At 36.3% G+C, this 17,118-nt stretch overlaps 1 protein-coding gene and 1 long non-coding RNA gene across 4 annotated transcripts in view; one reads left to right on the forward strand and one right to left on the reverse strand.

The window, feature by feature from the left end:
- Positions 1-3,367: 3,367 nt before the first annotated feature.
- On the reverse strand, positions 3,368-6,360 carry LOC116170331. Of its 2 annotated transcripts, XR_004145211.1 has the most exons (6): positions 6,141-6,360; positions 5,730-6,086; positions 5,329-5,675; positions 4,960-5,260; positions 4,711-4,916; positions 3,368-3,508 (listed from the first exon to the last, which is right to left on the reverse strand). It is a non-coding gene; the product is annotated as an uncharacterized LOC116170331 (long non-coding RNA). The 2 variants fall into 2 exon arrangements; XR_004145210.1 differs by having other exon boundaries at positions 4,960-5,675.
- Positions 6,361-6,426: 66 nt separating this feature from the next.
- LOC116170321 (adenylate cyclase type 3-like) overlaps positions 6,427-17,118 on the forward strand; it is a 195,495-nt gene continuing 184,803 nt past the window's right edge. For both annotated transcript variants that reach the window (XM_031486631.1, XM_031486632.1), the window contains exon 1: positions 6,427-7,737. In XM_031486631.1, the coding sequence (XP_031342491.1) occupies positions 7,204-7,737 (534 nt within the window). In that variant the 5' untranslated portion in view covers positions 6,427-7,203. The remainder of the gene's footprint in view (positions 7,738-17,118) is intronic.

Here is a 17,118-nt window from a genome sequence, read left to right on the forward strand (position 1 = left end):
GCCTATGACATTACTGAAATTCAATTTATTCATCACAATGGGTTGAAACCTTCCCTGTAAATTATTTATTTAAAAACAGAACAAAAACCCACTTGTACCACACGAAATTTCTTTATTCTCAACCTGTTTACATCGATACGCAAGTTATTTCAACAGCTAAAAAATTCAAAAGAATTTAATGAACTCTTTTATTCTACTATGCTGTAACAACACATTTGACAGATTCATCAATTGAAGGAAAATTAAATTGAGCAGAACAACCGAATTGGTATTTTAAGCATGTTTCTGCTGATTCACGCAAACGCATTTATTGGGTATTATGTTTATTTTGTAAAATATTCATGTAATTGTCTAGAGAAAGGGTGGCTTTTTAATCGTATAAAAATGTTTGTTTCTGTAGTAGTGTTATAGTTAAGATAAGATAACTCCGAGTACAAATTCGTGTATGTGACCAAAACACGTGTCCTGTCGTAAGTTGTTGATGGCTTATCGATTTACCAAGGTTCCTTAATTGGTTAAGACATTTCAATGCTATCTAAGGAGGAAGGTCTGTTTAAATACCGGAGTACCCTTGAAGACCTTTTGTCGCTAACTTTCGAGGCCGAGTTGCAGTCCTTTGAAAACACTTTTTTTTGTAAAGTTAGAAGCTGAGTTAGGGTCCTTGGAAGACGCTTTTTTCAGTTTTGAGGTCGCGTTGCGGTTTTGAAATTTGAAAAGACACGCGTATTCACGTTTAAGTTGTTGGCAAAGTTAGTTGCCTTTCGTAGTTTTTAAACGCAAATTTGAGAAAGCGAGCAATATCCCTCCCTTATAAAGTGAAATGGAAAGTCACAAAAAAACCCTTACCTTACAATTAAAGGAAACGGTGGAAGTTACTGTGCAAGATAAAACAAAAGCTATAGTTACGGCGCGATAAACTTAATCCCAAACAAAATTAAACGGTCTTAATGCAAATTAAAATTTACAGAAAATATCCAAATTTAATACGGTTGAAACACAAAAGGGAAAAGATGCAAAAGTATAAAGATTTTACGTTTAGGTGAACCACTAAAATGCAAAAGATCAACGATTTAAATACGGTATGGTTGCAAAAATAAATTTAACAAACAACACAAACAAAAAATTAAGTGTTTTTAATTAGTTACGCCCTTCCCCGACATCGGAAAAATATGGGACCGGTGTCAAACTTCGTTTTTTAGGAGCGCACGTAAGGGATGTAATGTCAACTTAACCGAAGGTTGATACTGTAACCCATTCACCTAATTGCGATTAATTATACTTAGCCAAATAGTCGGAATGAAATTTCCAAATTCGGCAATTCAGTGTTCCTTGAAGTTTGAGGTCAGTCTGTCACGTTGACATGTTACACTGCACGACTCACATTTTCATCGGAATAGTTCATTTTGCTAGCAAAAAGTTCCCAAACGCGATTGAAACATAAAAGACGCGAAACGAGGAAGCTTCAAACCAAGATGACAGGTACTGCTTATCCTTTTCAACGAATTAGGTATATTGCGATAATACATGAGTGTATTCAATCTTAAAATAAAGTTCTCTTCCCATCATAATACCTATTTCACATCAATTTCTTGACGAAATTACAAAAAACCTTGCATGCAACACGTTGCAAATGTTGCGTTTGGTGCACACCACGTGTTTCTCCAATTCGCTGCGCTCATTGGACAAATGCATGTCTAGTGCGCCAAAGACAGTCAATTTGCAACTTGTTACACAAATAGCTATTAGAAACTACAATCTGTTAGTAACGAAGTGCCATCTTAAAACGATTCTAGAAACCGGGTGTTTAGCAAAGCTGGACGACTCCACAAATATACCTACGGTGTGTTCATAACTTCGGGTATGCGAACTTCAAAGCGGAAAATAGGTGCTTCGTTACAGTGCCTCTATATCACCGTTGTGTTCAAGAGTTTTCTTACAAATATATAATATTTGTAATTCGATTTACCAAATACTTTACCCATCGTAATGGAAACCAAAGTAGACTCTACGGAGTCATTTGTAATCATTCAAAGCTTCTGGAACTTTGTTAGCATGTCATTCTTTGTTGTTACCTTTTTCGTTAGCAAAATGCAAGAGACTGATTTTGATTTAGCCAGTTTAGAAAAAAAATTGATATGTAAATAATGTACCTGCCACTTTTAGTTAGCATCTGTAACAAGAAGCTAAACCATCTCAAAATCTGATTTGTTTTCCTTTACGTCACTGTAAGATCTGCTTTTGATAATTAATAAATCGATTACCTAATACCTATCCCTTTTTTGCCAAAACTTACATTCAATAAGGGAGTTTGTTGAATGGAACGTACGTTCGTAATTTCAAATTATCAATTACTCGAACAATTGAATAACGATACTTATACGATCACACAAAACACAAGTTTGTTGCTTCATAGGCGAGGGTATTATTGATCTGATGGCATTATACTTGGACTCCGAAAGCTGATTCCTAATTAAATTGGAATTAATTCGGATATTCAAGCAAATCTATTTAATTAACTGCATCTGTCGCGAAGTTCTCAGAGAAAAATTTACCATTCTAATTGAATTTATGGAATGAGAATATGATCTTACGTAAGTATGTAACGTAGGCACTAATTATGGAAATTAATAGGCACGAGTTTTTTGTAAGGGGTCTTTCCAATCAGGGTATCTAATAGAACACCCCTCGCTCCCTCTCGTTTTATTTTTCGAAGAGAACTTTAAGTTACGGAGAAAGTTGTAAGAGCTTTAGAAAAGCAAACACGGATATTTTTATTTTAAAAGGTGCCCAACGTGCCATAAAAGCATTCGTAGTATAATCATCAGCACACTGGTACCCAAGATCGTACCTGCGAATCAACTTCTGGGCCGATTAACTATTGCTCTGATTACTGTAACTCAGTTAAAACTCAGTACCTGTGTTTGCTACCCTTGATTCCGTGTCCGGCTGAAAATTAACCTTGAAAGATATTTAAAAAAGATATGCTACCCACCATTTCTCTTTCCCACAAATCTCTCGCAAGATTACTTCAGTATGATTGATATAGAATCTTGATTCTTCAACTGATCAAAGACCATCCCCCCCCCCCCTCCTCCAGCGAATTGTAACGCATCACTACAAATTTGTAACAATACATTCTTTAATTCCCGTGGTAGATCAAATGAGGTGATTAATAAAAAAAGGCGCCGAGCGAAGAAAGAACGCCAAACAGTGAAATTCAAGAAATTTGCCTTGAAATCAAAATTGTAGAGGCATCTGCGGTGGTACAGAGAAGGGTAAGAAATTTTGGTGGTACTTCTTAAGATTATTATTGTTCTTGTTAATCATATACATATTGTATCTTTTTGTTAATAATTTAATTGAACCGAGCCACACATTGTATTTTTCCAGACGTAGGGACAAAAATGTTTGTCCTGGTACCCCGTTGCCAATAAGTTCATCATTCATCGTGCAATTAAACTCTCAGATTCTTGCGGGACTTAATGGTGACCTACTTTCCGCCTGACATCTGAAAAAAAGGAACGGTTTGTAGAAGCCAACTACCCATCGAACAAGGCTTAGACTCATTTTCCGAAGCACCAGAGAGGAAGGAATTCGTTAGATGTGAACGACAGAACTGACCTCAGAGTTTCACCTTGACCCACTTTGCAAGGTCAAGGCGAATAGCCTTTAAACCTTACCGTGACCTAAAACCAGGTGTCAAATTCTTGACAGAATAGCTTCCTAGCTGAAACCAAAAATTGCCAACATATGTTTTTTTACGCATGCATTTTGTTTGCTTTTATTAGAGGGACCTACCATCCAAATTTCGTTAAAATTGCTCCATAAATAAGAAAGTTGGATGTTGCACATGCGCGACACTATTTTTTGCGCATGCATTTTGTTAGCTTTTATTAAAAGGACCTACCATCTAAATTTCGTTAAAATTGTTCCATAAATAAGATCGTTGCGTTTTGCACATATGCAACACAATTTTTTGACTTTGACAATTTTTTTCTCCGTTTTTTGATAATATAACCCGGCCCAATTTTTTGTAGGTTGTACACAGGAAAAAAAGGTCTTCCAAATAATAGAATAAAAATTTTAGGTTGCTATTTGAAAAAAAAGTTCGATGCCGTTACGGCGCTCCAAAATTTTTTTTCAAAAATCCGGCCCGTTATTTTTCTTCGGTATGCCTAAAACATATATACAAAATTTCAACAAAATCCGTCGAGCCGTTTTCTCAGAAAATTGCCAACAAAACGTACGTACGTACGTACATACAGACGGAAAAAAATTTTATTCTTTAAAAGTTGCTTAAAATGGTCTAAAACGTCGACATTTGATGAAATTTTGAAATGTTCAAAAAACGGCTATCGCAATAGCTACCTAGCACATGCTAGGAAGCTAAAAATGGGACCATTAACCTCTGATAATTTTGAAGGTGAAATAAGACACCACAAAAAATGGGGTCATTGATTTTAGTTGCCATTGAAAATGAAATATATTGACCTCTCATTGACTTTAAAATGAAGAAAATGAAGTAATTGATTACGATCTTGAAAGATAATATGACACCGCAAAGAATTGGAGGTCTAATCGTAATAACCTTGCAAATAAAATCTGACACCATAAAAATGGAGTCCATTGACCTTGAATATAAAATAAAATATGACAAAGATGAAATCATTCAACTTTGACGACTTCAAAAATAAAAATAGGGCCATTAACCTCCGATGACCTTGAAAGCGAATGCCTTTGCACCGTGACCTATTTTCCAACGTCACCGCCGCGGAGCAGGCGACCTTTGAACTTCACAGTGACCTACTTTCCACTATATCTACTGTCTCTCTCTCTCTGGGACAATGATGTACTGCTCTTCTCCTAGATGTGGTACTTTTGGAATATAGGGTAATAAATAGCGGAACCTGGAATTTCTGAAAAATTATTGGTGAAGTTTTTCTAGATAATCAAACTTACCGTTCAGGTTATCTGCCAAAACACGCGCGTTAAGTTTAGCGTTAGTGATACATCACAAGACTGAATATTTACAACGTTGTATTGGAAATGATTGAGCAAATAAACTTCTATTTATGGTCTGCTATCAATCCACGGTCTGATCTCACTATTTAGGTAAATTATAATTAGTGCGTAAAAAAGGCAAAACAAATTGACTCTTTTTCTATTCCGAAATAGGGTAACCTACACTTTCGAATTAGAGCCTTTTATTAGTCGAAACGGCGCTCAACTCAGCTTTATGTGTCGGAAAAATCCGTTCGTACTGTTATAAGAAATTTAAACATACACCGGTTAATTTACTTTCTATTTCACAATCGCAAATGAACTTACATGCGCGACAACTAAAGCTGTTCTTTTATCGTAAATGTATGTGTCACGTCAAACTCTTCCGTACTGCTAATTCGCGCGGTAATTATTCTAGAATTCGACCAAATACAGCCCTCCGGACCGCGGATGGTTTTCTTTTTTTTAGACTAGAGTTTTAAAACGGAATTACAGAATTCACGGTTACTGAGACATGGGCTCTAAAATGGTTCTAATGGTATTACTCTTCCGTTGCCCGCAATGAGCTCTCTTCTACGGCACAACACGAATTAATTTTCCGATCCCTCAAGAACGGACACTGAGCTCTATCACATCTCAAAGAGCATTAATTAATTTTCCACTCTCTTAGTTACCTGCAAACAGATCCTTTTGTAATAAGTCAAAATCCTGTAAAATAAAATAATTACATTCAATATAGAATCTTCCTTATACATTTCTCGCGACCTGACAACCATCCCTAAAACCTCTATTTTAAGCATCTGTTTTTGATCAACCGACCGTTGGTTAGTCGCCTCTTACGACATGCAGTATGTTTACAGTAGAGCCCTCCTTTACTGCCTTTACACAGGTAATTGCCAAACAAATACGAACGTAAAAGTATATAAAAGAAGATCCAAAAACAAAAAGATAATCACTAATGGACTGCAAAAAAACTACAAAAATAACAACAAACAGCATACGTTCATTATAAGAAAGCGAAGGAAATTTAATTCGTATAGGTACATACCTAATGTACTCCCAAATTATACAATAAACATAGTTGCCTATAATAAATACGTAATCAAATAAATTTATATCGCGTGTTAATTAAATATTACCTCTCAGGTAGGTGCACCGTGTGGAATTGGACGTGTAAATTGGTACATTCAAGTCAATGTCATAACCTCACTATCTGAAAAACTGATATAAAATCGCGTCGAGTTTCCAATTTGATGGTCATGGGGTATAATGGCGTTATATTTAATTTGCAATTAATCTCAGCCGTAAAAGCACTATAAACGAATATAAAATAGGAGAGGTTAGAGGTTCGTCACGTTGTATACACTGTATCTTGAGATGTGTTAATGTCAGTAATTAGTCTATCGCGCATTGAGTGTTGATAATGAACTGTGAGGCTTTGCCAAGCGTAGAAGTTTGATTATTGAACTTAGAAAACGCTCTAAAATTCTATTTGCTAGAAAAAAGAGACCTGCGTGTCATTATTTTCTTCGGCTATTGACGGGAAATATAAGAAAAATGGACAGGCATGTCAGGAAAAGTAATTTTGCATACGTGACTAAACATAATATTGGTGGAAGAAGCTTTTTTAAAGAGCTCTAGTGGTATTTATAAGAACTTTTTCCTAGCTCTGGATTTTAATTGGAAATGTTCCAACGCGCACGTGCACTGCATTTTAATATCGAAGTTAGGCAAAGTGTTCCAGGAAAACCAACTCCGGGTAGTAGTGAGCTTACTTCGGTCACCGGATTCGATTCGAACGCGCGTCCGCCAAAAAGCTCATAAGATCGATAGGTTCGTGCGCTAAGGTTATGTACTGGAACCTTAACTCACGTGTCGCAAGTGCTAGAAGTTCACTCCTAATTATGCAGCCTATTTTTACGTTTCAACTCTAATTACATCGTCCCTAAATTGCCGTTCCTTGGGGATTTCTTTCAGTCTCTAAAAGCCTACCGCGGAGATTAGTTTACTCCAGCAGCGTCTTGAGTAATAAAAATTGGAGAGGCGTCTTTGAGTGATTGTTTACTTCACAAATACACGAAAACATCTTTTCGGTAACAGGACTTTGTTACTGAAATCGAACTATATGAACCGGTGCAAAGGAATGCGAGAAGGGAATGAGATGGAGAAGACTCGGCCCTTAAGTTAAAACTCAAAGTCAAAATGGGCGACCAACTGGATACCCGCGTGGTTGATAAAATGCAAGGCAGGTGCCTTTTATGGAATTCTTTTAAAGACCAGGCTCTGGAAAAGTTGTATCAGGCATACTGTGTAAAACAAAAGCGGGCCGGTTTAGAGTGCTTCCTAATTACAGCAATTTTGTTCGACATTTACATGATAACGGTACCTAGTGGTCAAGATATGATAGTTTTTGGGACGATGAGTGCGTTTTTAGTGGTCAACTGCTGCTTACTGATCTGGTGCAAGAAGGGTATAGAGAGGCAGCCTTTATGGCTTACCGTACCACACGTATCTTGGCACATTGCTAACGCACAACTACTAGCGTCGATTTTCTTGAAGAAGAACGAAGTAACATCGCGAGAGGGTTTAGGATGGGTACTACTTCTGGACTATCTCATTTATGTAACGCTGCCACTACGACTGCGATACTGCATAATGCTGAGCATCGGCACCTGCCTCTCTTACCTAGTTGCTGTCATTGGGTTACCCAAATCGGAAATACATCTATTTCAGCAGGTACAATTAGCCTAGTGATTCTTATTCAATACTCGAAGGGGTGTAACCAAAAAGGTCCCAGCAAATGTCTCAATAACGATTTAAGTCATTTGAATGGTTTTATTTCGTTAGTTAGGTTAGGACCCCTGCATATACCACTCGTGCGGTGCGACTCTGGTAACCAAAATAACTTGAAGAAGAATGTTCCTTCGTGGGCATTTGCGTGTACAGAAACAGTCGCGTAAAAACGTAGACGTGGTTCGAAGTATCATGCGGAGCAGGCGATTACAAAAAATGATTGGCTATAAGGGTCAATGTTTTGTATATCAAAGGGCAACAATAACCGTACGTAGAAATCGTATAAATTACTCAATTCATTTGCGGAAATCTTTCAAGTGAATTAATTACGGAAGGTTCGTACGTTTCATTACCAACGTCAACAGACTTTATTTTGGTTAAGAAATTCGTATTTTAAGTAATACGGCTTGTCTATTAAAGAAGCATCGGCATATGTAAAGTTGAGAAAAACGCGAAGCTGGAATAGGTTGAGAATACGGATATATCTATATCATAAACATCGGCCGTTTCAGTGTTTGCTGTGAAAGGCACACATGAGCGCTTTTAATTCTATTCGGTCTTGTACTTTTAAAGGCTCCTTCAAGCATATCAATCATTGTAAACTCTTGCTAAGCTGCGGGCATAATACGCTTTGATCTTTGAATATCTAATTACTGAAAGAAAATTGATGTAATCAAGAATTTGGAGGAAATTCTGATAAAGAGCATTTTCAGACTAATTCGATTTTTCCTAATACACAAGCTTGTTGAATTTTAGTAATTGCATTAGTTTCTCTCGGAGGGAAATCGAGAAATTGCTCTACTTGAATAATACGTGCCCTGTTGTTGAAATGAGCAATTGAAATGGCACGATTAGTTTAAAGACTCATTATTCCTGTAATTAAAAGGGCACATTATTTTCACAAAGGCATTCCTGCAATATCTGCGAGCTATGGAGCTCTTTGCGGTAGCTTAGGACAATTAAAATCAAATAAAAGGTTAGCACAAATACGAGTAATAGTGATACAACATTTCATACCTCAAATGCTTACACTTGAATTAAGCTCTTCGAGAGGTGCAGAAATGAACACTAACATTACCTATTAAAATATTTTACACGAGCAGCGCGCCCACAACACAACCTCAAAAAGGGCCCTAAAAATTAACTCGAACTAAATGGGAAAGCAGGATTATATATCTTTCAAATAATGAAATATGCAGGGAGCGCAATTAATTAACTCAAAAATTAATAGGTACCACGAGCAGCTCCGTAATGAATACATTTTCAATGACTTTTACCTTGCGGAAGGTTGGTTCCTTATCTCCACTTCAAATTTGAAAATTTCATGCAATTAATACAAAATTAAAGTTTTCAATTCCTATATCGCGATCATTAATTTGTGAGTACATTTCTCTGACAATTCACTCTTGAAAAATAAGGAGTTATGTCCGACCACGATAAGAACTATGGTTGGTAGAAATTACGCTGAGACCTTCCATTACAGTACCATAAGTATATAATCAGTCCCCTCCTCGACCCCCTATTTTAATAAGGGGTAGGAAAGAAGAGCGGTAGTTGGCAGATAGCAGTTCCATTTGTTGAGACCTTTAATTAGAATACCATGAAAGATACAAGCCATTAACGTGTCCTTCCGGCAGTCGTTGATCTTGAAAAAACAGTGTCTCAGGAAATAGTTCTTAGAGCCCCCGTTAGGACAACAAAATTTTATGGCCGTCTGGCACCTTCAAGGTATAGGCTACCTATGTATAGCAAAAAATTCCAGGACTTCAAGACAATTCCCCTAAAAGTAGTTCAAAACCGCATAAGTAGATCGGGACGGACAGATACACGGGACGGATGGACAAAACGCAAACAATAGCAAATTTTTATAATTCTTCAAAAATGCGCTAAAGATTACCAGTATCTTTGGTTTGGGTTCACTTATAAAAAATACAAATATTTGGTTACGGGATGAACTCCTGTGAGTCGACTACTTCAGGAATGTTAAATTGACTTAAAAAAATCGACTCCTACAGTTACGCAATGCAAAAGATTCAAAATAGCTTACATTTAGCGAGGAGTCAAAATTTTCTCTAATCGACACTTTATTTTCTCCATCGGAAAGGTTGTTTGGAAAATTAGATAGTGGAACGCCTTGTACAATATAATCTGACCTTTTGTGTCGCCAGGTTAAATACGGTTACTCGTTGAAAACTATGCTTTGGGTTTCTCGCAATTTATTAGTTTATTCACCTCAGTATGGAAGTTTCCAAAATTTACCCTTATAACTTAGGGTTTTAACAGGCATCAAAGCACGAATTAATTGTCTTTAAATTTTTTACCGGTTGCCGTGTAAATCTAATAGCAACCCGTTTACACAAGGGAGGTGCGCAGTTTTGATTGATAAGCTTGTTTTTTAATCGTCTAACCGCTCCAAATATGACCGCAATGAACGTTCTTCACCTTCGGCATCAAAACGCTTGCATGGTAGCAATTTGATTAAATGTGAGCACGTCAATCCGACAATACTACTAGACGAATCTGTTCGCTTACGGTTTTATGCACCATTTACGGTTGAAAATTATATCAGCTCTCCGGTGGACTCCGCCACCAGTCACTTATAGCTTACTTGTAATGGAAACTTGTCATGAATTTAAACAGTAACCCCAACACTAATTTCGTTAAAATTCCAGCACAGTTTTTTCAATGTAATGGTAATTAGCTTGAACTTTCGCACTCGTATTCTTCGATAATACGAATTCGTCTTGACTTTCAATTGAATATAAATGTTACGCGTTCTAAAGATGTCGCTTTCGACTTGTATAGTTTCACTTTCAAAGTCCAACGAAGATTTTCATATTACGCGATCTATAAATTTCCGCGCTTACGTTACGTAGTTTCGCCTCGAAAGTTTGGCTAAGAATGCTTTCCTCCCACCCGATTTTTACTTATGTTATTGAACACTCGTTCTTATCTTAACGTGTTTTATTTTCTCGTATATTACCAATCACCACGCTCGAGGATAGCGCCTTGATTTCGTCCCTGAAGTTGTCAATAACACGGTCCAGTATGTACACGTTTGCCAGCCAAAGTGAGATTAAAAGCTACCTTTTTACAAATAAATTTGCAAAAATGCGCTAAATTATAATTTTAAAGCAACATTCTTTACACATCCCTCTACTGTGCAATATTTCAAATCAGGTTTCAAATCCACTACACGCCCTTAGAAACATTTTCTTTCAATTGGCAATATTGGAATGCTACCTTATGCTAGACCCAGATGCGAAGTGATCGTATTTTAGCGGCGTTCCATTATAAAGAGAATTAGAGTGAGTGTATTGGGGTACCCTAGATCGCAAGAGGTTCTTACTTTCCCATAAAAGATGCCCTTTGTGTTATAATTGTTATATACTAGTAAAAATCTGTGACATAAGTTGACTTTGTAAATAATTACATCTGAAAGAACGGAGAATGTCGTAAGTTTCAATTCGAAAACGTGACTCCCTCGAAGCTAGCTGAAAACAACTCGCGGACACGTAGAATTTTAAATGCTTTACAGTCGCATCGCGTTCAATCGTAAAACCTTACGGACGTAAACAGAATTCGCAAAGAAAGACGCGCTTCTGGTGGTTGAAGTATAGGTACCTAAGATTTAAGTTTCTTCCACACGCTTCGGTCACGTCTCAATTAGAAAAATTGTGACAAATGCCTTCACTCGAAAGTCGCCTTCAGCCACAGACTGGGGGAGGTGGGATACGATTTTGATAGTCGTTCTCGAAATTAAAGTGACACTGGAACATACTGGATGAAAACCTCTTCAGTTTTCATAAATCATATGTGGTGGTGGTAACGCAGAAAACATGCAATAACCATTCATAATATAATTATTTTTTAATTACCTTAGTATCTCCATTAAAGGAACGTTAACGTGCAGGAAGAAATATGTTGCCGGACACGCTTACTAAAACATCGCAACCGATATTCTGGTTGTAGGATAATTCGTGCCCTGATAATTCGCTCCCGAACAATTCGCTCCCAGGACAATACCGAATACCCTGCCAGTTTGATGGCACACACATTCACACATAAAGAAAGCATGTTGTCTGTTTGCTGTTTATTTGGCACCGACTATCAGTTCTTGTTATCGGCGAAACGTGCACTGAGGTTAATGAGGAAATGAGAAATTACCGAAAGTTGATAGTTCCGCAGTGACTTCCGAGCGAATGTGCATAATATTTAAAACATTCAACACCAGTCAGGTGGTCTTTAAAAATTATTATTGTTTTCCGAGTAATAATTGTCCGGGAGCGAATTATCTGGGCGCTAATTGTAAGGGAGCGAATTATCCGGGCGTGAATTGTCTTGGCAGCGAATTTCCTGGAAGCAAATGGTCCTGGAAGTGAATTGCCCGGATGCGGATTGTTTAGGTGCGAATTATCCTGGGAGCTAATTGCCCTGGGAGCGAATTGCCCGGAAACTATATCCGGGCGCAAATTGTATACGCACACCCATTATCTCTATGGGAAATTATAAATTCATTTTACCTACAGAATATTACGGATCTTCACATTCTAATAACCGCATCCATTCACATCAAATTTTCGTTTTAGAGAGGGATTGAAAACATGGTATAGATTAGATAGATCAATAGGATTCTAGTCTCATATGAGAACAATAATGATACACAGTTCTGATTAGCTCGTTATGTTTTTCAAGCTTGTAAAAACGCTGTCTAGCCGGACGTTTTGTAGACTTCTTTCTCTAGACCTCTTGCCGTATATACAAAAAGTTGATCTCAATAAAATAAATTTGAGGTAATAACACTTGTAGAAAAATCATGACAGTACTTCTTTCTCTAGCAATTGCCCAGTTTATTTATCAATATTGACTGATACCTCCTCATTAAATGTGTCTCACTTGAGACAGCTACCTTTTTTCCTTTTCTCGAATAATTGATTTTCAAATTAGAGAATGCAATCCGTCACATCCATCGTCGCCAAAGTTGCGAAAGCTTAAACAAGCACTGTCTACCGGGAAAGTGATAAGCGAGCGTTTTTTTCTGGTTGGAAGGGGTTATTGTTGTGCAAATTCCTCTCTCCCGGTATAACAATCGGTGCGGACCGCTACTGTGAGACGTTGAAGAACCTGCGCCCCGCAATACAAAACAAGAGGAAAGGCAAGAGGAGTGTTTTTCCATCACTCGTTCCATCACATTACCCATTGTGACAACCAACCTCATCAACAAATTTGGATAGGATACACTTCCTTGACTTGAAGAAACACATGGGTGGAACATTTCAGAACAGGAGAGGAACTGAGAGAACATGCGACGGTAGAGTTCCACGATGCAGGCATACAAAAGATAGTACACCGTAAGCAAAAATATTGATCGGAACGGCGATATGTCGAAAAATGGGAAATAATGTTGAAATGATTGATTTATAACAGTTAAAATTTTATTTGTCACTCACAAATACACAATGTATAACAGCGCGAACTATTTATTATTTAGGCGTTGAAATTGGAACTGACTGAAACACAACTTGATTTACTTATATAGCTAATGTCTCTCTTTCTCGAAAGTTCTCGAACGCTTCCAAACAATCTCGAGTATTCTAGAACGTTCTCGAACAAATACGTCATATACGACACACCAAGATACTAACCTATTCTGAGATGGTACAAACCACCTGTTCCAAAATTTGGGGTTAGTGAATATTCAGCACAAAATGATAAACCCTGTGGTCATTCTTTACATTTAAATTAACATTCTTTTTTAATATAAGCTCGCTTTACACTGTGAAAAATTTAATTTGAATCTTAAGGCGCTGACACATTTGTAACCATTTGATTAGTTCACAAAAATTCGCCCTACCCAGTTAAGTTTAATTACAACACACCTAAGATAGAAAATTTGTTGATCAACCGTAGTATCTTAAGCTCGATCTTAAGCCTTAAGGTATCTTTATCTTAAAATGAAACTGTTTAAATTAATAAAAGAAAATGAAAATGGACTATTTAACCGCCAACTGAAATGCCCATAGTAATTGGATTTGGGATTCCCCTAGGTTAAAGTTGGTATTCGTTTATAAATAAAATTGACAGTGTTGGACAATTGGGTCATCCCGCCTTCATTTTTTATTTCTGATCCACAAAGTACATTAAAAATAAAAAGACCCGTGTGTCCTCAATTTTTATTTGCGAGTAAAATAAACCCAAAATAAATTATTGAAAAGCTGTGTTTTTAGTCCGAATTTGAAACGCTTCAGACTAAATACGTCACAAACCTACAACCAATCACGTAGAAGTGAGCTGGCAACCTTACGCGAGGGTCTGACGTTTGTCACATTTGACGTTTTGAGAGGGATGTTTAACTGCATCACAGCCGTCTATAATTACAAGCCATGCTGAGAAGTTTGGCAACGTTGTTCGAAAGTCAATCGGTGGGCCGATTTAGTTTTAATGGCGTCTTGTTGCTCTTGAAAAATGGTATTTTCCTCTCTCCTGTGTTTCGCCTTGGCGGTTTTAATATAGAAGAAATATACTTAGGCAGCTTACAATTGTGCATATATATTATTTATTTACAAAAATGGATAACATTTTTATTTGACTTTAAAATTCGGAACGTTGTAAATTGGTAACTGCATCATAATGTGTTTGCCATCGAGATCTCCGAAATTGGTGAACTTCTGTCGAAACAGGTTGAGGTGAAGCACACACTTGAGCACTTAATTTCGGTAAAAGGACAGTAAATCGCTGCGCATCAGCGAGGTTTTATCAACGACCAGGTGTGATTCGAAATGGCAGACTTTAAGCCAGCCGCTACTCCAGTGAGTGGAGGTACGAAGCCTTTAAAGAGGGGAGCACTGTAGACTTCAAATTCCCGTACCATGAACTCTTGGGAATAAGTTGAAAGGTTCCTTCAGAAAATCGATTTGACATGTCCATGCTAGAATACCTGAAATACAAACTAATTGTATTTTTTCACGATAAACACTTACCGTACTTACGTACCAGGTAGTGTGTAGGTCATATTTGAGCTTGTACAGGGACTTTGAACAAATACAAGTGCTTGTAAAGGGTCCAGTAACGAGTAGCCTGCTTTAGAGGTTATGACAACAAAACGATATATTTCGTTTAGCAACTTACCTGAATAATAACTTCTGTTCATTCCGTACGGAGTAACACAAATTGTCGCAATCTCGCTCTGTTAAAACAGGTAAATTGGAATATTACACCCAAAACACATATAAAATACACCTGAAATCTGTCAAGTTGAATTACGAAATCGGCCTACCATGCAGTGTTGCCATAATTCTCAGCACGGCTTGTAATTATAGACGGCTGTGACTGCATCTAGCACGAAAGTGACAAGTGCCTGTGACAGATGACGCAAGTTATAAATGCCATTCTCCTGCAATATTGCCAAGTCGTTATGTCATCTGAATGGTTCTAGGAGCTGATTGGTCGGGCTTATTACGTCACAGAGCCCGCCACAATCATATCGTTTTGAATAAACCTTTAAAACCGCACATGTTCATTATTTTCTTGCTAATCAGCCTCTATTTTTAAATAAACTTTTACTGTCCAAAAAAATGTTTTATGGTTTCAGGTACACGCTTATTAAATTAGAAATGCGGAATTCAACTATACTGTAAACCCTCATTGTTCAAATATGTGGATGAATATGCCTTTCTGGATTGGATGGCTTCATGTTTCCTGATGTCAAAGTGTGGCAAAATTAATTTGCTGAAACTCAAATTCAATACCTAACCAACAAATTAAGGAAACTAATATATCTTTTTAAATCTATAAACAGTGTAATGAGTGTCGCTTCCAAGAAAATTATTTATTACGGCGTATGTCAATCTATAATATCGTATGGGATATTAACATGGAGGTCAACACCAGATGTTTACATGAGTCGTTTGTTTATTGTCCAAAAACTAATTTTAAAAATATTATTTCGAAAACCGTTAATGCTATCATCAGAACAACTCTTTAAAGAAACTAAGTTGTATTCTATTTATCATCTTTACATACTCACCTTATTAAAATACATCTACAAAAGCAAGTCTACACTGCTTAATGTTCCTACTCACAACTACACTACAAGATTCAAAACTTTAAGTTTATCTTACAATATAACAGTTAACAAACAAATTGCACAAAAAACTTCACTTTTCATGTAATCAAGGTCTATAGGTAACCATTTTCAACTAAAGTACAATATCTCCTCGTTTTTTATTCTATCGAATAAATCATTTTTGAAAAATGTAAAAAAAATTTGTGCTTCAATGAGTATACAAGAGGTTCGAAACATTCTTTTAGTTCAAATTTAATTTAACTATTAGTCCTTTGTTACTTATCATCTTTCCCTTTATTTTATTTATTTTTATTTTTAGCTTATTTTTATTTTCTTTCTTATTTTTTTAAAATTTTATTTTTCTTTTTTTTTAAATTCTATTATCAAGTTATTCACCTTGCACCTGACAAAAGATATTAACTTAAACTTAAATATTTAAATTAAATATTAATTAAGTTTTTAAACTTAGATATCTGCTGCAGGTATGAATTCAGTGTTGATATATTTTTTTTTCTTTTCTTTTCCAATGTCCAATGTACCCATATGTTTGTGTGAATGAAACTCCGTAGATTTTATACATTTATTTATAGTATAATAATTTTTAAGTTTAAAGTGAAAAATAATTTGTTGTTTTTTATGTACAAATAAATGGATTATTATTATTATTAAAAGGCCACTCATATATCGCTCTCCCAAAAATTCAACTTTATTCTGAAGTCATTCGGAAAAATTCTATAATTGCTCCATAAACAATTAACCTTGCTCAAAATATTCGCCTAACAGTAATCCAAGAATTTAGTCTATTGACCAATTTGCTTGAATATTTTGTGCCACTATGCATTTCTCAGAGTGACCTTTAACATCAAATTTGGATAAGAAACTTCCAAACTTAAAAAACATTTACTGCGCTATATCAATATGTTACGTTATATTATAGGCCCTGCGTTACAAATTATAGAAGATTTATCGTTCTTCATAAAAAATGTAACACAGCACTTAATTTTATAACTGTAATATCCTATAACCGTAAATTTTTATCCCTCAAGTGACCTTTATAAGACAATACGTTCAGTTAAACGATCTTGTTGTTTAAGACTACGTTTAAGCCGTCATTAAGACATTAACGATGGCTCACTGGGAACAACAATGAAGGAGATAGGCAGTGAAATATTATGGTGACTGTGCTATTTCCAAAATGGAAATATTGAATAATTTACCCAATTCCTAATTAAAATTCAGCATTAGTGAAGTCTCTTGTA

This window comes from Photinus pyralis, unplaced genomic scaffold, assembly GCF_008802855.1.
Source record: "Photinus pyralis isolate 1611_PpyrPB1 unplaced genomic scaffold, Ppyr1.3 Ppyr1.4_LG5, whole genome shotgun sequence".
Lineage (NCBI taxonomy): Eukaryota > Metazoa > Arthropoda > Insecta > Coleoptera > Lampyridae > Photinus > Photinus pyralis.